Here is a 23359-nt window from a genome sequence, read left to right on the forward strand (position 1 = left end):
AATATAAATCAATAGCACTACTCATTATGTAAATATATCTTTATATTAATCAACTAATAAGTGGCCCGTCGAAATTTGACAGGGATTTATTATTACATAATTTTGTGATATTCTCTTTCATTAAAATAGAGTATCAAATAAATTATTTTAAAATAAAAGTATGTAATATTTATTTAAAATTGACCTAAATTAGATGTCTTATTATCGACCCATAAAATATTAAGAGAAAAAACTGCTATATTTATTTGAAATTTACTTAAATTAGATGTTTGTAACTGCAATCGATTACTAAAAAATATTAAAAGAAAATGAATTAAATAACATATCAATAATGACTTCAACTTTCAAAGTCTGAAAAAATTATTAAATTGCAATTACCTTATAATTTATCAAAAATTTCATCATATACATGTTAGTTGTTGTGCCATGCGTATGACCACTCTCATCAGACTACAATCTTTAGACCTATTTGTTTAGTGATGAAATAGATCAATTGTAACTTTTGCATTTTCATCATGGTGTACTCGTCCACTATAAATTGTTGAAGCAATCGTCTAGCAATAAGTAATTGTTGCCCTTCCTTTTTTATGTCTTGTATCCTGAATGCTAAATACTCTCTTAATGTCAACTTATTTCTTTCAAATTATTTAGCTAGATTCTCATATTTTTCTGACCTAAGGTTTGACTAGCTAGTTGTAATGAATTCATTGTAGCCTTTACGTTTTCACCATGGTGTATCTGTCCACTATAAATTGTCGAAGCAATAGTCTAGCTATAAATAATTGTTGCCCTTTTTGTCTTATATTTTGAATGCTAAGAACTCTCTCAATGTCAACTTATTTATTTTGTTCATGCGAGATGCATTTTATGGAATATTTAGATAGTATGTGTTCTCTACATAAATGAATATTAGCAGATAGTGCACTAGTAACCTATTTTTCCATTTCTTCAGTGACTTGGGCAACATTTTTTTTAAGAAAATAAAGTGCATTGATTAGAGATTTAGAAGAAAAAAAAAAGTTGATTTTTCAATGAATTCTTCATTTGATAGGATTTATCTATATTTGAGTTGATCTCTTACTCCATTCGTCCCATTATTTATGACACATACCTTTTTAACACGAAAATTAAGAAAAATAAAATTATAGTGTAAAAATGTGTAAAGGTCTGTGGGCTCATGTAATTTAGAGTGTAAAAGTGTGTAAAGTTATGTGAGCCCATATGATTTGTAGTGTAAAAGTGTTTTTTTTTTTACTTCTTTTTCTTTTCATCATTCTATATCTTCCAATCAAATTTTTATATCTTTACGATAACTTTTAGAAAGAAAAAGAAAGTTGAATATGTCTTTAAATAATTATTCAGATAAAAAAATGAATCCTAACTTATAATGTGCAGCATTGCTAGACAATAGGACTACAAATGCTTTTAGGACATAACCTTTTACACCAATCTTAAACCCCGAAAATACTATTTATATATATATACATTAACCCACGAAACTTTTCAATAGTTAATTTCATATAATTATGTTCTGTATCATGTACTTTTTTATATTAATAGTGCTATTCTAATCATGTTGTATTCGTTAAATTTTGTAATATGACATGTGATTTATTTATTATATATTGTATTACTAATACGACCATCCGTGCGATGCACGGTGAAATCTAAATTAAATTACATTTTAAATAAATAAATAAATAAATATAAATATTAGATAAAATTAAAATATAAATGAATGCAAAACATGATTTAAAAATAAAATATCAGTTACTCAATGTTGTGAATACCTCATGGATACATCTCTCTAGTTGCAATGTTATATTCGTCCATCTCGGTAGCAATTGAAGAACATATTATGTTATGTAATGGGAGTAATTGAGGTTTAGGTGCCATTTATAAATGTTCATTATTTTTTATTTAATATTTTTTTATTAAATCGTGCTATCTAACTGATGTAATTTTGGATGACAGTTAATGATTTAATTTATTGATTTTTTAATAAACCGTTTAATTTAACTGATGTAGTTTATTTCATTTAATTTTTTATTGGTATTACTTTTATAAGTGTAGTGGCTTAGTGTGTAATGCCCCGATTTTTCCTAACTAAATTTAGAATATTTCTGAACTTAGAATTTAAGATGATTCACGTCGAAAAAAAAAATAATAAATTTATTTTAATTCCAACAAAACGATTTACAAAAGATTTTGAAAAACTTAGTCATTTAAATTCTTATGCATCACATATTTATTTAAATGGAGCATTTACACGCATGCTTTATTTAACGAAACCGAAAGAAATATTTTAGATACAATTCTTTTATCAGAAAATTTTAATTATCATATCATTCAAAGCATAGTGTTTTAAAATATCTACCATCAACCATGACTCTCTTTTTCTCAAAGCCATACCACGTCCCATAGCTCAAGTACACCTACTCCTACACAGCCATACCTCCATCCACACCTCTCTGCCATATCTCAATTATATCAAACCAAGGAGACCTTTACTCATTCTACACAAAAGACATGTTGCATTCAAGAAACTCTCATCTGCATTCAAGAAGACAAGAATGCACAAAAGAAGCCACCAAACACCAACCACCATTAACCCTCAAGGTTTTCATCTATGAACTCCCTTGACTAATTCATTTTTTATGCATGATTAAGGCATCCTATTTTCGGTCTAGCAAATCAATCACAAATTTCAAAAATCATGTTATGTGGTAGCCAACTCATTCATTAATGTGCATTATATGTTGGTATATACAAATGAACAAATGATTTCAAGAGCTCAGTACAAAATCTGTGAATCAAACTTTGCGAGCCAGATGACGTTATGATTCTGCATATGATTGATGGGTTGTGCAAAGCTGGACAGGTCATTGAAGCCCATGATTGGCTTCATAGATTAGAAAGTAGTGGGTGGAGTCCCACTGTTAAAGCTTATAGTGCACTAATTGATGGATTTTGCAAGGGTGGAATGGTGGACAATACCTTCAAGGTTCTATCCAAAATGGTTGGGAAGGGTATTTTACCTAACGTTGTCACTTATAGTTCCATTATTAATGCAGACTGTAAGGAAGAAAAGATGGAAGAGGCTGAGAATATGTTGGAAATTATGATGCAACAAAATATTTATCGCAATGTCTTCACTTATTCTTCGCTTATTGAAGGGCTCTGCCTGAAGGGTGAAATTGAAAGAGCGAAACAATTATTTGATTCCATGGTAGAGACGGGCCTTAAACCCGATATTGTTAACTATAACACCTTGTTGAATGGATATTGCAAGAAGGGAAGCGTGGATGAAGCTTGGCTTATTTTTCTTGAAATTCCCGATAAAGGTCTCGAGCATGATGTGCACACTTATAATACCATGATACATGGATTATTCAGAAATGATAGATTTGCTGAAGGCTGGAAGCTTTTCGAGGTTATGAAATGTGAATGGGGGTGCCTACACAAATATGCAAAGTCGAAGGTCTCACATGCAATTGATTAAATGCATGCATGCAGCTGTTGTGTACGTTCAGTTGGATCTGTTATGATTCAGTTGGGAGCAGCATATGTGCAGCGTAGCAGATTTTTCCCTTTTGTCATATTTGATATGTATTTCTTTCCTTTTCACATATTCCAGTAGATAGTTTTTTGAGAGCACGCTGTGTGCATGACTTGAGAGGAAAGAAAAGGAGAGTTACAAAAGAAGAGAGTTAGGGCTTGAAGCTTGGTTGTTGCTTCTTTGATTGATTCTCGTTTTTGTACTTGTATTCTTGATCTCGAGTTGAATAATATACATCGCCGTTAACCCTCCGTGGATGTAAGCCGAGAGGCTGAACCACGTAAATCGCCGCGTCTACGTTTCTTGGTTTCATTCTTGTGTGTTGATCATGTTTGTCTTTGAGGTTCGAGAAGCTGCGATTGCATCTTGTTCCTAACAAAGTGGCGCCGTCTGTGGGAAGCGATTTTGCGATCGGTGCGAAGAATTGAAAGATGGCGACAGCGAAGTTCGAGGCGGAGAAGTTTACCGGAAAAAATGACTTTGGGCTTTGGCGATTAAAAATGAAGGCCATGCTGATCCAGCAAGGCCTCTTTGAAGCACTCAGTGGAGATGAAGGATTACCTGATGATATGAAGAAAGCAGATCGCATGAATTTGATGCAGAGAGCACACAGTGCTCTGATTCTTTGCTTGGGCGATAAGGTGTTGAGGGAGGTGTCCAAGGAGACAGCCGCTGCCGGCGTTTGGAAGAAACTTCAGGATACATATATGCAGAAATCTCTCACCAATCGCCTATATATCAAGCAGAAGTTGTATTCATTCAAGGTCTCAGACACAAAGAGCCTTGAAGATCAAATGGAGGTTTTCAACAAGATTCTGGATGATCTTGAAAACATTGATGTTAAATTGGATGATGAGGATAAGGCAATCATCCTTTTGAATTCTTTGCCCAAGTCTTTTGAGAATTTCAAAGATGCCATGTTGTTTGGCAGGGAGAAATCAATTTCTCTGGAGGAGGTTGAATCGGCTCTAAGAACTAAGGAGCTACAGAGATGCAACTCATCAAAAGCTGAAGGTTCCACTGCAGAGAGTCTATCAGTGAAATCGAAATACTCAAAGGAAAAGGGCAAGAAATCTGAAGGAGATTCCAAGAAATTATCACAGGAAAAGGGCAAGGATGGAACTGAAAAGGAGACAAGGACTTGCCACTACTGCAAGAAACCTGGTCATCTGAAGAAGAATTGTTTCTCTTGGAAGAAGAAACAATCAACTCAGAGACAGAAAACAGATGAAGCAGCTGTTGTAGAGCAGGAGCAACCAGCAGAGGTGCTAAATGTCATGAGCTGTGGAGTTTCAAATGATTGGATTTTGGATTCAGGCTGTAGTTTCCACATGACCCCACACAAGAGCAGGTTCATACATATGCAAGAAGGTGACCATGGGCAAGTTCTGTTGGGGAATGATCACTCATGCTCAGTGAAAGGGATTGGAGATATCAAAGTAAAGCTCAATGATGGATCACTCAAAATTCTCTCCCAAGTAAGGTACATCCTAGAGCTTAAGAGAAATTTAATATCTCTTGGAATCTTGGAGTCTAAAGGCTGTCACTTCATATCTAAAGATGGAGTTATACTTGTTAAAAGGGAAGAAAAAATTATCCTGAAAGGATTCAGGAAGCACAGCCTATATTACCTTGATGGATACACTGTTATAGGGAATTGTGAGGCTAATAGTGAAGATAACTCGAGGCTGTGGCACATGAGATTGGGTCATGTAGGGGAGAAGGGAATGAATGAGATGCTTAAACAAGGAATAATTGATAATCCCTCCAGTTTCAAAGTGAAAGAGTGTGAAGAATGCATCATGAGTAAAAGCAAGAAGCAGCCATTTGGGAAGGGCAAGCATATCTCAAAGGCTCCTCTGGATTATGTGTATTCTGACTTATGGGGTCCTGCAAGAACAACCAGCAAAGGAGATGGAAAGTTTTTCATGAGTATAATGGATGATTATACAAGAAAACTATGGATCTACATACTCAAAAGCAAGGATGAGGCATTTCAAAAGTTTAGAGATTGGTGGAGTGAAGTAGTAAATGAGAAAGGAACTGGGGTCAAGTATTTGAGAACAGATGACAAACATGGTTTTCGTACCTCAATTCCACATGTTTTGTTGTCATTTTCCTTCATGTTTTGCTTGTGAATGCTTGTTTGTGCCCGAATATTTAGTTTTATGAAGATTTGATATCTTGGTGTAGTTTTGGAGTAATTTCAAGAACCATCAATGATTAATTGGAGGATTTTGAAGATATGAGATTGAAGTACGTCTCGAGAGGAATCCGTGAGCGCAAACGGCGACCAAATCCGAGTCCGGACGAGGGAGAACGGAGCAAAACGAGCGGACTGTGCAAAACGCCCAGTACCCCGCGGTCACCACCCGCGGCCGCGGGGTAAGACCGCGGGTCAGCTGTTCCCGACTCAGGAGACACCCGCGGTCACCACCCGCGGCCACGGGGCGGGACCGCGGGTCCCCTGAGCATCCCCCACGTTTGAAGGCCGCGGACTCGGGCCGTGACCGCGGGAAAAGAGCGGAGCATCCCTAAGTGGGCCCCAGTCGCGTTTTTCAGCCCTTAAACCCCATTTTTCCCCTTTTCCTCACATTATTCATCTTCCCCAACCTCACACACACCCACTTCATCTTCCCCAACTCTCCAATCCCAAACCCTAGCCTCCATTCTCTACCATTTTTTCTCTCTTCCACACACAAAAACAACACCAAAATCAAATAAAGAAGGGGAAGACTTGGAAAGGAGCTCATCAAGACTACATGATTGAAGATCAAGATTATAGGATTTGTCTATGAATCTCTATCTCTCTATATCTTTATTTATGTTTTCTTATGACTTGAGATTTGCTTTTATTATGAATATGCTTGGCTAAAATCTCTTATCTTAGGGATTAGATTAGATGGATTTGTAATGGATTGATTTCTTTGTTCAATATATATCTTGATTGTGCTTATTGTTATCTTTTCAAGTCCTAGATTTATCTCTTGTATGATTGGTTGGCCACCTTTTGTGCATTTCTAATTTGTGATTTGAATCGGGAGAGGATAATTACAATAGATTAGGAGTTTGATACATATCATCTCAATAAACCGGGAGGTTGAGAGGTGGGTGAGGGCTTGTTGATCTTTTGTGCTCTTGGGAGTTATAGGTTAGAAATTGACCGGGGACGGCAATTATGACCCGTAATCTACTGTTTTAGTCGTCCGGGAGGGGGCTAGAACTAGTGGGGAGATCGCCCTAGATAAGTAGGCCATATCAAGATTAATATTGCTTTAGATTGAAGTTCATTACGATCCATCGAAATCTAGTCCCTAGGATAACTTTCCTTCGAGTCATTCCCCAATTTATTAACTAAGTTTATCTTGTTGTTATTTTATTTATTTGCTTATTTAGCTTTGTTTTAGTTCTCAATATCTCTTCATCTTTGGTTGTCTAAATAGATTGAAAACAACTTATTAATAGTATTTAGAAGTTTAAATTCACCAATCCTTGTGGAATACGACCTTGCTTCCCTTATATTGCAACTACACCGTATACTTGCGGCGTGGTGAAAATAATAGCGAACAAGTTTTTGGCGCCGTTGCCGGGGATTGGTTGAGTTTTTACTTTTGATATTGTGAAAAGTTGTTTTTATCTAATTTAGATATTGTTTTTATGTTTGTTTATTTATATGTTTATTTATTTTTGTTAGAGAAAATTGCTCCACAACCGTAAAAGCGGCACCAAAAATGGATGATGGAAGGAATGAGTTGGTTGAGCAACTCCAACTACAATTGGCGTTGATGCAACTTAAGTTGCGTGTTTTGGAAGCCAAAAGAAATTGTAGGCAACCAATGATCCAAAAAGCCTTCCAACCAACACCTTCCTATGGTGAGTATTATGACATGGGGTGCAATGCCATGGAGTGGCAATCACCATTGGAGTATGAGGACCATTTCAATAGTTGGAATTATGAAAATTCTTATTCCACTCAAGAAGGCTTCCAAGGGGGAAATCGATACTATCAAGTGGAGAAATCGAATTCGAAAGACGATCTCCTACAATGCTTCTTAACTACACAAGCTTGGATAGAAAAAAGTCTAGCAAAATCGGAGGTTATGCTAGATGAGCAAAGGAGGTCTTTGGCTACCACTATGGAAAATCAAAAGCGAATTGATGATTTGTGCGTGGCCATTAGCCTACGGAATGGAACCTTGTATGAGGAACCAATGCCGATGCTAAGTGAAGAGCCTCAAGAAGTTGAAGAAGAGTATAAAGAAGATGGGGATCAATTCTCCAAACCCCTTGAAGTTGAGAGCCCAACTTTTCCAACGCAACCTCTACAATTCCAAAAAGATGAAGATTTCACAAGCTTTAAAGAATGCAAAGTCAAAAATTTTGTCGATCCTTACCTCGACATGGGCGATTCTATGAATGCTTGCTTCTTTCACTTTTATTTATCTTCATCTTTTGATTTTCACTTTGATTTGTCTAATAAGGAATTGTTTGAGTGTGGTGGTACTCTAGATGGTGAACGAGATTACCATGACGCCCAAGATGTCTCAAGAATTGCAAAGCCACCATATTTTTGGGTGGCAACAGATGGAGCATTCAAATTTGATGAGAAGTGGCCACCGCCTAAGCCTCCACCTCGCTTGTGAGTACGAGACAAGTAACCATTTTATCCTTCATCCAAACTTATTTCTCCTTTGTGTGAAATAAGTTTGGGGGGAGGGTGAAGATGGGTTACTTATCTCGTTTATCCGTTGTTTATTTATTTAGTTAGTTTAGTTTTCGAATAATGAGATTTTGTCTCTTTTCTTGAGCTTTTCCATGTCTCTTGAGTTTGAGCTTGATTGTTGAAAAACATGAGTTGGATGAAATGTGTGTTGGGCTTATGATATGAATGTTGTTTTTGAAAAGAATTTGTTGTGTTTCACTTGTTGATTTTGCATGTAGAGTTTGAACTTGTGACAAATGAGCTAAATGTTGTACCTCCAAGAACTTGAAAACGAAATGAGCTTGTGAGAATTGAGCCTTTGATTGTCATACATTTACAATCTCATTTTGTTCTTGAGTGTAAATCATTTGAGCATGTGTGTTGATCTCTAGAACTTGCCATGAGTCCTCTCTTGAAAATAAAAGTAGATGTGTTGTTAATATTGAAGTGATTTAAGGCCATCCTTGTTAGCCACTTGACTTAAATTGTGTCCAAATTCTCATATGATCCTAGTTTACCCTCTTTGTGCCTTGTAGCATTTCTTTGAATTAACCAATGATGGGTAGAACTTAGATTGTTAGTGGTTACTTTGATGAAAATGTTTGGGAAATGATTGAAATTGCTTATCAAGCTTTGATTGAGTGAAAATCACTAGTCCCCTATGAGCTTAAAAAGAAAAAGAAAAACAAAATGAAAAAAAAATGAAAATGAATGTGAATAAAAGAGCATAAAGGGGAGTGATTTGCCTTTTGAATCATATCATGATAAGTATCACTAAGGGTGAAAAGAAGAAATGTGGGGATATTGGTTTTTGATTGATTAAAAAAGAGAAATGGTGAATTTGACTTGTTCATTGTGATTATTAGATTGTGGAATATGAGTCATTTGCCTAAAAACACCTCACCTCACCAAAGAGCCCTCATTACAATCTTAAGAAAAGCCCTTGTTGATCATTATTTATAACACATTGAAGTATAGAGAGTTAGGATAAATGGCAAGCTTATGGTAGATTGCATACATTGTTTCAATTTGAGTGCAAACACGCCCAATCTAAACACTTGAGAGTTGAGTGCATCATTGAAACATCCACATTTGTGAGGATTCAAGCTTGGAGGCCATAATATTGAACTCATTATCACTTGTGACTTCTTGGAATGCATTTCTACTTGTGATGCACTTTTGAAAGATTTTTTGTAAAATTTGAAGCCCTTGAAATGACACCAATTCATGCTCACATGTTTGTTTACTTTTATTTCTCTTCTCTTCGTCGTTTGGGGACAAACAACACTTTAAGTTTGGGGGGTTGACAAACATGGTTTTCGTACCTCAATTCCACATGTTTTGTTGTCATTTTCCTTCATGTTTTGCTTGTGAATGCTTGTTTGTGCCCGAATATTTAGTTTTATGAAGATTTGATATCTTGGTGTAGTTTTGGAGTAATTTCAGGAACCATCAATGATTAATTGGAGGATTTTGAAGATATGAGATTGAAGTACGTCTCGAGAGGAATTCGTGAGCGCAAACGGCGACCAAATCCGAGTCCGGACGAGGGAGAACGGAGCAAAACGAGCGGACTGTGCAAAACGCCCAGTACCCCGCGGTCACCACCCGCGGCCGCGGGGTAAGACCGCGGGTCAGCTGTTCCCGACTCAGGAGACACCCGCGGTCACCACCCGCGGCCACGGGGCGGGACCGCGGGTCCCCTGAGCATCCCCCACGTTTGAAGGCCGCGGACTCGGGCCGTGACCGCGGGAAAAGAGCGGAGCATCCCCAAGTGGGCCCCAGTCGCGTTTTTCAGCCCTTAAACCCCATTTTTCCCCTTTTCCTCACATTATTCATCTTCCCCAACCTCACACACACCCACTTCATCTTCCCCAACTCTCCAATCCCAAACCCTAGCCTCCATTCTCTACCATTTTTTCTCTCTTCCACACACAAAAACAACACCAAAATCAAATAAAGAAGGGGAAGACTTGGAAAGGAGCTCATCAAGACTACATGATTGAAGATCAAGATTATAGGATTTGTCTATGAATCTCTATCTCTCTATATCTTTATTTATGTTTTCTTATGACTTGAGATTTGCTTTTATTATGAATATGCTTGGCTAAAATCTCTTATCTTAGGGATTAGATTAGATGGATTTGTAATGGATTGATTTCTTTGTTCAATATATATCTTGATTGTGCTTATTGTTATCTTTTCAAGTCCTAGATTTATCTCTTGTATGATTGGTTGGCCACATTTTGTGCATTTCTAATTTGTGATTTGAATCGGGAGAGGATAATTACAATAGATTAGGAGTTTGATACATATCATCTCAATAAACCGGGAGGTTGAGAGGTGGGTGAGGGCTTGTTGATCTTTTGTGCTCTTGGGAGTTATAGGTTAGAAATTGACCGGGGACGGCAATTATGACCCGTAATCTACTGTTTTAGTCGTCCGGGAGGGGGCTAGAACTAGTGGGGAGATCGCCCTAGATAAGTAGGCCATATCAAGATTAATATTGCTTTAGATTGAAGTTCATTACGATCCATCGAAATCTAGTCCCTAGGATAACTTTCCTTCGAGTCATTCCCCAATTTATTAACTAAGTTTATCTTGTTGTTATTTTATTTATTTGCTTATTTAGCTTTGTTTTAGTTCTCAATATCTCTTCATCTTTGGTTGTCTAAATAGATTGAAAACAACTTATTAATAGTATTTAGAAGTTTAAATTCACCAATCCTTGTGGAATACGACCTTGCTTCCCTTATATTGCAACTACACCGTATACTTGCGGCGTGGTGAAAATAATAGCGAACAACAGACAATGGTCTAGAGTTCTTGTCAAAAGAATTTCAAGATTTTTGTGCTGAAAAGGGTATCAAGAGGCACAGAACCGTTCCAGGAAATCCACAGCAAAACGGTGTAGTGGAAAGGATGAATAGGACAGTTTTGGAGAGAGTGAGATGTATGCTTTTGAGTTCTGGAATGCCAAAGCATTTTTGGGCAGAGGCTATGGATACTGCATGCTACCTCATCAATAAATGTCCATCATCAGCTCTAAACTTCAAATCCCCAGATGAACTTTGGAATGGACATCCACCAAACTGCTCATTCTTGAAGCCTTTTGGGTGCAGAGCCTACTGTCATGTTAAGCAAGATAAACTTGAACCCAGGGCTCTGAGATGTGTATTCCTTGGGTATCCTAAAGGAGTGAAGGGCTTCATATTATGGTGTACAGAGCCAGGGATGAACAAGCTGATAATTAGCAGAGATGTTACATTCAAAGAGCAGGTTATGCCTTATCTTGAAGCAAAAGGTGCTGATCAGAATTCAGAAAAGAATATTTCAGATAATGCTATATTTGAGGTGGAGTTGCTGCATGAGAAGAAAGACTCAGACAACCAACCACCAGAAAGTACTGATGATCAGCATGATGATGGAGGACCAGATCTGTCTGATTACATGTTGGCAAGAGATAGGCAAAGAAGAGTCATCCATCCTCCTACAAGATATGGAGATGCTGATCTTCTAGCATATGCCCTAAATGTAGCAGAAGAGGTGGAGTATCAAGAGCCTAGCAGTTATTTAGAAGCTATGAGAAGCAAAGAAAAAGATAAGTGGCTGGCAGCTATGCAGGAAGAGATTAACTCACTCCTCAAAAATAATACTTGGGTTCTGGTGAAAAGGCCTAAGTCTCAGAAACTGGTGAGCTGTAAGTGGATTTTCAAGAGGAAAATCGAGATTGTATCTAATAAAGAATATGTTAGATACAAGGCAAGGCTGGTTGCTAGAGGTTTTACACAAAGGGAAGGAGTGGATTTCAATGAAGTGTTCAGTCCAGTGGTAAAGCACTGCTCAATTAGAATCTTGCTAGCATTAGTAAATCACTACAACCTTGAGCTCCATCAGTTAGATGTCAAAACCGCTTTCCTTCATGGAGATTTGGAGGAAACCATTTATATGACCCAACCAGAGGGGTTCATGCTGCCTGAAAATGCTGATAAGGTTTGTTTGCTGAAAAGGTCCCTTTATGGATTAAAACAGGCTTCAAGGCAGTGTATCTTAAGTTTGACAGTTATATGATGGAATTGGGATTTACAAGATCACAGTATGATTCTTGTGTATACATCAGAAAAGCAGAAAATGGCAGCTACACATATTTACTCTTATATGTGGATGATATGTTAGTAGCTGGGAAGGATCTTGCAGAGATAGAAAAGCTAAAACTGGAGTTAAATGATAAGTTTGAAATGAAGGATCTTGGATGTGCAAGGAGGATACTTGGTATGGATATCAAGAGAGACAGAAAAAGGGGGTATCTGTTAAAACATGGTATAGACATATTTGTATAACTAGAAGACATGATTAGGAGCTTGAATTGTTTTTTGTGTTGTATTGCTTGCTTTGCTTGTAAATTACAATCACCCTTTTATAGGGTTAGGAAAAGCTTACATAAGGAAAGAGATCATGGAAAAAAATAATCAAGGATCTTTAGAATGTTTGATTGATCCTTAATTGTATCTAATGCAATCTTTCCTTTCTAACTTTCAACACTCCCCCTCAAGTTGAGTAACGGGATTTCCGATACTCAACTTGCCTAGGACCTCAGAAAAACTTTTGGAGTTCACAGCCTTGGTTAAGATATCAGCCAGCTGCTCTTCAGATCTCACAAATGGCAATGCCACAATTCCTCCTTCAATCTTCTCTTTGATGAAGTGTCTATCTACCTCGACGTGTTTAGTTCTGTCATGCTGGACCGGGTTCTCAGATATGCTGATGGCCGCTTTGTTGTCACAGAACATTTGGCACGTCTTGGTTGGTTGAAGACCTAACTCAGTCAACAGTCTTCTTAACCACAGGACTTCGGTCAGTCCACTCTTGATTCCCCTGAACTCAGCTTCTGCACTTGAGAGAGCTACCACCTTCTGTTTCTTACTCCTCCATGAGACAAGGTTGCCTCCAATAAAAGTGAAGTATCCTGCAGTTGATTTCCTGTCAATTGGGTTTCCAGCCCAGTCAGCATCAGTGTAGGCTTGTATCTCGAGATGCCCAGTCTTCCTGAACAGTACTCCATAGTCAAAGGTTCCTTTCAAGTATTTCACAATTCTGAGTGCAGCTTCCATGTGGTCAGCTTGTGGTTGGTGCATAAACTGACTCACAACTCCAACAGCATACGCAATATCAGGCCGAGTATGGGAAAGATAGATAAGTTTCCCTACCAAACGTTGATATTTTCCTCGATCCGCCAATTCAGCTCCCTTCACAATCTGTAGCCCATGATTGACAGCCATAGGCGTCTCAGCTGCCTTGCAATCTAGCATTCCTGCTTCTGTAAGAAGGTCGAGAGTGTACTTCTTCTGATTGATAAAAATCCCTTTCTTCGATCTGAGTACTTCGATCCCGAGGAAGTACTTTAGTCTCCCAAGGTCCTTCATTTCGAACTCCTTGAAAAGATTTGCTTTTAACTTCTGAATTTCTTCTAAGTCATCCCCTGTTATGATCATGTCATCAACGTAAATGACTAAGCAAGAAATAAGATCACCTCGTTTCTTCAAGAATAAGGTGTGGTCTGAATTGCTTTGCTGGTACCCGAACTTCTTCATAGCTGTGGTGAATCTTCCAAACCAAGCTCTAGGAGACTGTTTGAGCCCATATAAAGTCTTTTTCAATCTGCATACCTCCCCTTCCTCGAACTCATCTGAAAAGCCTTGGGGTACTTCCATGTATACCTCCCGTTCTTCTTCAAGCTCACCATGAAGAAAGGCATTTGTAACATCAAACTGATGAAGATCCCAATCCTTGTTTGCAGCGATGGAGAGGAGCACCCTGACAGTGTTCATTTTTGCCACAGGCGAGAAAGTTTCTGCATAGTCGATCCCATATGTTTGTGTGTAGCCTTTTGCAACCAGCCGAGCTTTGTATCGCTCAATAGATCCATCGGGTTTTCGTTTGATTGTGAAAACCCATCTGCATCCCACAGTTTTCTTCCCTTTCGGCAACCGACACTTTTCCCATGTGTGATTCCGGTTCAGGGCCCCTATCTCTTTCTTCATAGCATTTCTCCAATGCTCGATCTTCGGTGCTTGCTCTGCTGTTTGTGGAATCTCCTCATCATATAAGGCTGCTTCATAGGCTGTGGCATTTTTGGACAGGTTTCCCTTGGCGATATTCCCAACTGAGTATCGAGAATTCCTCACAATTTTCTCTGGGGTATACCGTTTAGGAGGTACACCCCGATTACTCCTGGGTGGTAGCACATATCTCCCAGTATCTCCATCTACTGTATTATCCTCCTGTTCTTCTTCAATGACTTGAGAAATATGATCAGCAGAATCAGAAGCCACAATAGTAGGTTCAGAAGCTCTTACCTCAGATATCAGTGGCGGAGAAGATATAGGCTCATGTAGTGGACTAGATTGTTCTGGAGTGGATGAAACATGCTCGGTGGCAAGGCTAACTTTTTCTGTTGGGTCTGCTTCCGGGCATGGCATTGGTAACCAACTTAACAGGTCGATCTCACTCTCTTTCTCACTCTCCCCCTGACTGTTAAGGTGGGTACTGTAAAAATACTCAGTTTCAAGAAAGTCGCAGTTCATGGTGGTTATGATTTGACGGGTTTTAGGATTGTAACATCTATACCCTTTTTGGTTAACCCCATACCCGACAAACACACACTTAATGGCACAAGGAGAGAGTTTAGTCCGTTCATGCTTGGGAATATGAACGAATACGGAACTACCAAAAACTCGAGGTTGAAGAGTAAGAGCGAGAGGTATATCAGCAAGAGTGGATAATTTTTGTAATGGAGTTTGAAGCTGGAGGGTTCTGGTGGGAAGGCGATTTATAAGGTAAACAGAGGTGGCGACAGCCTCAGGCCAGAAGTGGGTGGGTACTTTAGACTCAAGCATCATAGCACGGGTCATTTCAAGGAGAATTCTATTTTTCCGTTCAGCAACACCGTTTTGTTCGGGTTGTTCGGGAGTATGGGAACAAGTGGTTTGATGAATTATTCCTCTTTGTTGACAGAAGTCTTGCATAGATCGATTGACAAACTCCCCCCATTATCGGTTCTAAGGGTCTGGATATGTTTTTGAAATTGAGTTTGAATCATTTTAAAGAAATGAGTGAACTTTTCAAAAACTTGAGATTTATTTTTGAGAAAATACACCCATGTCATCCTAGTGCAATCATCAATAAAGAGCAGAAAATATCTAAAACCTTGACCCCCCACAGCAGGTGAAGGACCCCAAACATCAGAATGAACAAGAGAAAAAATGGAGTTCACTTGTGTGTCATTAGGCTTAAAAGATTTTCGGTGGCTTTTAGCTAAAACACAAGTCTCACAAGATAAAGTCTCATTTTTCACTAATTTAGGAAATAAAAGCTTAAGATACCCCGTGGATGGATGCCCTAACCGACGGTGCCAAAGCCAGGCTTCCCGGTCAGCAGTTCCGTGAGCCAGCATCACCTTGCCTTGTTGAGCTATCTCATCCACATAGTACAATCCATCTCGCTCAGTGCCACGCCCAATAATCTCCCCCGTCCTGATATCCTGAAGAAAACAAAAGTGGGGATGCATTATCATGGTACAATTGAGCTCGTTTGTAACATGGCTAATAGATAACAGTTTATGAGAAAGAGATGGAACATATAGACAATTTGAGAGACGTAGTGTAGGAGAAATTTCTATAGTTCCGGCTCCTTCAACACGAGTCAAATTACCACTTGCAGTTTGAACATGTGTTCGGTGGGATATTGATGACTTAATAATATCATTTTTATCAAAGGTCATCGTATCAGTAGCTCCACAATCAAAAATCCACCCTTCCTCTCTATCCCTATTATCACAAGAGGTTTGATATGCAGCGGAAAAATTTAGGGACTCTCTACATAATTGGGGAGTGATTTTAGTATTATGTAGAAGATTGGGGTTTTTCTGGAATTTTCGAGAACTTAGGGGGGTAGTTTGCATAAGATGGGGTAAGTTCTGCAATTTAACAAAACCTCGGGGTAGCCTTTGTATTTTATTGAAACTTGGGGGGGGCAGATTTGAAGGAATGGGGTAATTTCTGCAAATAAAGGAAAGAATGAGGGTTTAGTGTGAAAACACTAAACCCTATACCTAATTTTAATTCCTCATTCCCTTCTCTAGCCGCCTCCCTCTCACACCTGCTCCCTCCGTTCTGCCCAGCCGGGGACGCCTGATCCGCGCCCACCGCCGCTGCTTCCGCAGCCACCGAATCTGTTCCGGTAGGCCTTTCACGTCTGCTCCCTCCGTTCTGCCCAACAGGGGACGTTCGATTCATGGCCACCACCGCTGCTGTTCTCGCAGCCACCGCCTCTGCTCTGGTAGGCAGCGAAGATTGGGCGGCGGCGGCGACCGAGACGCCTGGGTTCTTTCCTCCGCCTTCTTCGCTCATTGTTGTCGAATTTAGACGAAAGTGATTTTGGGATCGCGGTGCTAGGGTTCCAGCGGTGGTTTGCTGCAATCGGGCTTCCGGCCGTGGTGTATGGCGGACTGTGGTGGTAAGCCCGGTCCCGGTCTCTTCCGATGATGAAATGTTGGTGTCGAAGCGGTTGGTTGCCGGCTGCAAGATCTGTAGTCGGGCGGCCTCCCTTCTGTGGTTAAATCAAGAGGATTACATTCTGAAAATCTTGAGGAGATATCATCTACATGAATCCAGAGCAGTCTCAGTTCCTTTGGGTTCACATTTCAAATTGGAGAAGAAGCAAAGGCCATCAAACAAATCAGAGAAAGAAGAGATGAGCAGAATTCCATATGCTAATATGGTGGGGAGTGTAATGTATACTATGGTGTGCACTCGGCCTGATATTGCTCACTCAATCAGTGTAGTTAGCAGGTATATGGCTGATCCTGGTAAAGAACATTGGTTGGCTCTGAAATGGTTGTTCAAATACCTAAAAGGAAATGCAGCATTGGGGATTATGTTTAAAAAATCTACTTTTGAAAAGGATGATATTTTGGTTGGCTTTGTTGACTCTGATTATGCAGGGAATATGGACTCCAGAAAATCACAATATGGATATGTTTTCAATTTGTTTGGCACTGCTGTGAGTTGGAAGTCAAGTTTGCAGTCAGTTGTGGCCTTGTCCACAACCGAGGCAGAGTATATGGGGCTGACAGAAGCAGTGAAGGAAGCCATTTGGCTTAAAGGGATCGTGTCTGAATTTGGAATAGAGTTGGGAAAGGTCAGTGTGCTCTGTGATAATCAGAGTGCTCTGCATTTAGCAAAGCACCAAGTTTTCCATGAACGATCAAAGCACATAGATGTGCGTTTGCATTTTATCAGAGACATCATAAGCAAGAAGGTTGTTGAGGTGTTGAAGGTGTCAACAGATGAAAACGCAGCAGACATGCTAACTAAAGCTTTATCTGGTGAAAAATTCAGGTATTGCTGCAAGTTAGTGAACTTACTCTCTTGTTAAGTTTTCTTTAAGGGGGAGCTCTGTAATGGGGCTCAAAGATTGAGGGGAATCTGGTTTTGGTGTATATTGTTTGTTGCATATTATTGTATGCAAGGTGGAGATTTGTGAATGGGGGTGCCTACACAAATATGCAAAGTCGAAGGTCTCACATGCAATTGATTAAATGCATGCATGCAGCTGTTGTGTACGTTCAGTTGGATCTGTTATGATTCAGTTGGGAGCAGCATATGTGCAGCGTAGCAGATTTTTCCCTTTTGTCATATTTGATATGTATTTCTTTCCTTTTCACATATTCCAGTAGATAGTTTTTTGAGAGCACGCTGTGTGCATGACTTGAGAGGAAAGAAAAGGAGAGTTACAAAAGAAGAGAGTTAGGGCTTGAAGCTTGGTTGTTGCTTCTTTGATTGATTCTCGTTTTTGTACTTGTATTCTTGATCTCGAGTTGAATAGTATACATCGCCGTTAACCCTCCGTGGATGTAAGCCGAGAGGCTGAACCACGTAAATCGCCGCGTCTACGTTTCTTGGTTTCATTCTTGTGTGTTGATCATGTTTGTCTTTGAGGTTCGAGAAGCTGCGATTGCATCTTGTTCCTAACATGAAAGCTCAACAAATACATCCCAACGTGCATATTTATAATACATTATTGGATGGGTTGTCGAAGCGTGGGAAGGTTGATGAAGCTCTGCAGCTGCTGTCCGAGATGGTGGAGAAGGGATCTCGCCTAATGTTGTCACATGCAGCATATTAATAGATGGATATTGCTAGCATGGCGAGATGGTTAGAGCTAGAGAGCTCTTCTATTCTATGGCAGAGACGGGGATCAATCACAGTATATTCACCTATTGTATCTTGATTAAGGGATATTGCAAGGTGGGAAACCTTGATGAAGCGTGGCGTTTCTTCGATGAAATTTCGCGCGTAGGTCTCAAACACTCGATTGTGTCATACAACACGATGGCGCACGGGTTAATGCGCCAAAGTAGTTTTTCAGACGGGTGGAGGCTTTTGCAATATATGGAAGCTCAGAATCTACATCTAAATTGGTACACCTACACCATCTTGTTGGATGGCTTGTGTAGGATCCATCGGATTAATGAGGCGTTGGTGTTTTTGAGGGTAATATTGTAAGGTATAATGTTATGATCAACGGCTTGTGCAAGAGCGGAAGACTTGATGATGCTACGAGGCACTTCAACCATCTCCCTTCCAAGGGCTTAAATCCTAGCTCACATACCTACGACGTGATGCTCGACTGCCTATACCATGAAGGGCGCGAATGGGAGGCAAGGAGGTTGATGGTGGAGATGGAAAGGAGCGGTTGCGTACCTGATGGCGTGACTTTCAACATTATTGTGTGGCATCTGGTGAAGAGCAAAAAGGTGCACGAGGCAATACCTTTCTTGGAGGAGATGTGCCGGAGATGACTTGAGGTTAATTCAGAGATCATTTCTGCATTGCTTCAGGAACTTAGAATAGGAGAAGGTAAAGATGAGAAATTGCAAGAGATTCTGAAGAAAGTTTGTGCTCAAAATCGACAACTGAATGTTTTATTTTGAGGTATGATTACTTGAGTGAAGTTACATTTGATTCTATTCGTCTTCTTGTTATAACCTTTGTTGTTGCCGTTGGAGTTGGATGCAGTCATATCTTTATGCTCTCTCTCTCTCTCTCTCTCTAACCATTGTTGTGGTTGTTGTCAGTTTGTGTTGTCGTAAGGTTGTTTAAAATTCAATGAGATTTTACGCTAAAAAGAAGAAGATGATTTTAGTGTGAAAGATCACCATTTTCTCAACTCGATCATCTAGGGTTCCTGTTTACTCCGGTTCAGTTGTTAAGAAGTGATTCACAGAATGCTAAGAGTGATATATACTCGAAGGGAGTTCCATCGTCGGGTGGTCTTGCTGCGCTGTGTCTTGTGCTAGTATGGATCCATCTGCTTTGAGTTTCTCGTCTTGTTATTTTGCAAGCATTTGCGTGTGATGAATTAACTCCGTGTTGTCTGATTTCGCTGTTTTCCATCACCCATTTCCGCTATTTGGAAGAGTTTAGTCCTCGACTACACCAGAAGATCATACATTCAACTCTCAGATCATCTCTAGATTCATCTTCAGTTGGGCCGACTCTCACACTTGCTGCTGGTTCAACAGCCTCTTCAGGCCCATTTGCAATGAACTCTCGTTCTGTATCATTTAACTTGTTGCTTTTGTTTTTTGGTTTGAGGAATCTTGAAGGAATTGCATCTCAACTAGTGTTAGACAGTAGCTTCTCTAAGTCTCCACTAGTTAGAAGCTCGGAGAAAGACGTGTGGACTTAGATGAAGCATCGTTGTACACTCTACAACTCTAAATCTTGATGATGTTTGGCGACGCATGGAGTGTACTCAAGGAGGAAAATGGCACCAAAAACAACAATTTTACATTTTGGGCTATTGCAACTTGCAAGAGTGTATTGGAAAAGTGTGGTGACGGCTGCATTGAACAGTTTCTGTTGTGGCCACTCCGTCATTTCTTTATGCTTTTGTCAACTATTCCAATCTTGAGAGGAAAGATCTCAAAAAGGGTGTTGTCTTGCTGGGATTATTGATTGTTTTGTAGGCATGAGAGTGTTAGATAAATATGTAGTGTACATCTACAATGAAAGCTTTATTTTGCGCTATTGCTTCTAGCGGTGTAGAATCATTTTCAGCTTTATCAATATTGGAATCTTCAATAACATGAGCCATAATTTCTTTTAAACTTTGAACCTCTAAAAATTCATCGTTTTCAGCTTGATAATCCAACAAGTTTTATTGACATCTATTTCATTGGGATATCCCATATCATCAAGGAACAGAAAATGTAATGCCAACTATTAATAAACTAATAAAATTGATGTTTTTTTTTTCCGCTACAAATGGATAAATAAATAAATAAATCTATCCTATTTCTAGGCAATTGAGATGAACCTCCCGTTGAATCATTTTGTCAAACGGATACAGTGCACCATGATCCGGCGGAGATTCAATAAATTAATTTGCAAGTTGTACTATTTTTAAGCGCGTGAGATTCAGATATTGCACATGTAAACAATGAAACACAAGTTAATTATTTGATTATTAACACAGTAAAATGTGGCGAGACTTGTAAATAACTTAAGTTCTATCTTGAAAATTTGCATTTAACTTGTTATTTATTTTGGGTAAAAAACAAAAAACTTATTATCTATTTTTAATTAATTTTAAGTATTTTTATCATCTTGTATATTGACAATAAATAGGTAAGATTTCGGTTTTTTCATCTACCCGTTTCCTATAATTAAATAATCCAAGTACTAATTACTAGTACTATTATTTTTAATTTTTATTATGAGGACTCAAACCTCATACCTTCGGTCTCATGCATTCACCACAAATAGTTAATTAATCCAAATACTTAATTTTAAAATTGCTAATACAAATAGAAAAAAAAAAATTGCAATAAACAATACGACTTGAATTTTGGACTGTTGCTTGTGTAAGTATTTAGATTAAACATATGGATTATTGAAATTGAAAAGCCATCACATCCATCACTATCATCTAATTGCAAAATATTTCACGTCCAATCAAATTGAAAATTGTTAGATAATTTATTTATTGACCTATATTAAAATACAAATTCTTACACACCACTCATATACTATAATATAACACTTACAAATGTTGTATTAGATAATGTGAATGGTCTGCAGCGTGTTGACATCCGCATCAGAGACCTCCTCTAACAGAAAACGAGTTTAGTAATGTAATACAGTCATATTAGATCGAGCAAGTAAATACCCGCGTAAAGAATCCGTGTGAAGAACCTCGAAAGTCGCGTAACCGCGGGCTAGCCGGAATTTTCCCGTGCCACCCACCACCGCCACCTCCGTCGCCCGCTCACGCAGCGCGTAAGAGCCTTGTATCTCCAATGTGCTGCCTTTATACTTGCCATTGATAAACACAACCGATACTAGCATGTGAGCGTGGGACCCATCTAAGGCCGATATGACATATATGCCCCGGCCCCTTGCAATTGGGACCGAGCCTTCCTCGATTTTTTCGGTTATCGGATCGTCCGTGCACATCATGAGCCCGAACTTGGTGGTGTTTAGGGGCCCGGTTGACGGGCTCGGTATCTCGATCAACGTTGCATTCCGGCTGCCGGAATATTCGTGGTAGTAGACAGTCATTTCGGTCTCTTTTTGGTGCCCTAGCTTTGCCGTAGAACACGTGAAAATGGAGAGGAAGAGAAGTAAAGGTAATATGAATATGTTGGACGCCATAACCTTAAAAATTGAGAACTCAAATAGAAGATAAGAATTGTCACTTATTTATTGTTTCACTCCCACTGCTAGTGAACCTGAGTTAAGATAATCAACTAGGGTTCATAGTTAATTTTTATATTTAATTATTTGAATTAATAATTTATTATTAGAGTTAATTAATTCAAATTTAGGGTATACTTCCTCCATCCCATGAATCTCGACACGTTTGGTTTCCGCACGGGGAATTAAGGAGTTGTAGATTAGTGTTTTAAGTGTGTAATTAATAAAGTATAAAAATGATAAAATAGGAGAGAGAAGGTAATAAAAGTGATAAAGTGGAAAAGAGAAAGTAATAAAGGTGATAAAGTAGGAGAAATAATTATTACCTTATTTGGAAATATGTCAAGATTCGTGGGACGGTCCGAAAAGAAAAACGTGTCAAGATTCGTGGGACGGAGGGAGTATAACATTTTAAAATTTTAACTTTTAGTAATAAATATTATAAATTGGAGTTTGCTATATAATAATATTTTTTATTTTTAGATTAAATTGTTATAAAATTACGAATGAGATGTGGAGGAACATAATAAATTGTAGAGCATATGATCTCATTTGACAAAAATGAGCGAGTGAAATGGACGTGCCAACTAATTGTATATAGTTGACATTTACAATTAGCTGTCATTAGCTAAGCAAAACAATACTAATATTTTGTTTTTTGGTATAAAATATGCTGATTCGTTTAAATTAATTTGATGTTGGTGTTTGGCATTGTATTATTTTATGTGCTCGACATATTGCATATTGTAGGAAAGGGACTGAAGGCAAATTATTAATGAAAATTTTGTGAGTCATATCAATTTAGTTGTGCTTCGTTTCTAACTCTTTAGGTTTGTTAATAATTTATTCCCTTTGTCCTCTAAAATTATACTACATTTATTTGCTTTTAGCATGTCTCTAAAATATATGCTTTTTTTTTGGACATTAACTCATATACAATTGGACAATTTTATCCCTTATAACTTATATTTATTTGCAATTAATACACTCAACAATATCCTTAACGTGGAATTAATATTTCTCCACTATTAATACACTAACAACTTTATATTAAAATGATGACGTTAGATGGAGGGCCTTAATTGCACACAAAGTAGAACATGGGGGTTTGATTGATTGAGTACAATTGTATAAGAAAAGTACAAGAATTGGTGGAGTCAGGGGATTTTTTAGGACAATAACTTATGTTGATTTGAAAATTAGGACAAAAACTTTTGGATTTGTAAAAATAGGACACTAATTAATAAGCATCGTAAAAATAGGACATTTCTCGGCCGATAATTGGCCGAAAAATATCCTGCGGATGCAACACTTATTAATTAGTGTCCTATTTTACTC

At 38.5% G+C, this 23359-nt stretch overlaps 1 protein-coding gene and 1 pseudogene across 1 annotated transcript; one reads left to right on the forward strand and one right to left on the reverse strand.

Moving 5' to 3' along the window:
• Positions 1-2851: 2851 nt before the first annotated feature.
• LOC131012691 (pentatricopeptide repeat-containing protein At1g12300, mitochondrial-like) lies at positions 2852-19256 on the forward strand (annotated as a pseudogene).
• Positions 19257-21283: 2027 nt separating this feature from the next.
• LOC131012692 (dirigent protein 22-like) lies at positions 21284-21994 on the reverse strand. Its single transcript, XM_057940684.1, has one exon. The coding sequence runs from the start codon at positions 21977-21979 to the stop codon at positions 21452-21454; it is 528 nt and encodes a 175-aa protein (XP_057796667.1). The 5' UTR covers positions 21980-21994; the 3' UTR covers positions 21284-21451.
• Positions 21995-23359: the final 1365 nt, after the last annotated feature.

Source organism: Salvia miltiorrhiza, chromosome 2 (genome assembly GCF_028751815.1).
Source record: "Salvia miltiorrhiza cultivar Shanhuang (shh) chromosome 2, IMPLAD_Smil_shh, whole genome shotgun sequence".
NCBI classification, from domain to species: Eukaryota; Viridiplantae; Streptophyta; class Magnoliopsida; order Lamiales; family Lamiaceae; genus Salvia; species Salvia miltiorrhiza.

What these genes read in the sequence shown, in the direction of transcription:
- LOC131012692 (XM_057940684.1), bottom strand. Translation starts at nt 21,979, where the DNA reads ATGGCGTCCAACATATTCATATTACCTTTACTTCTCTTCCTCTCCATT.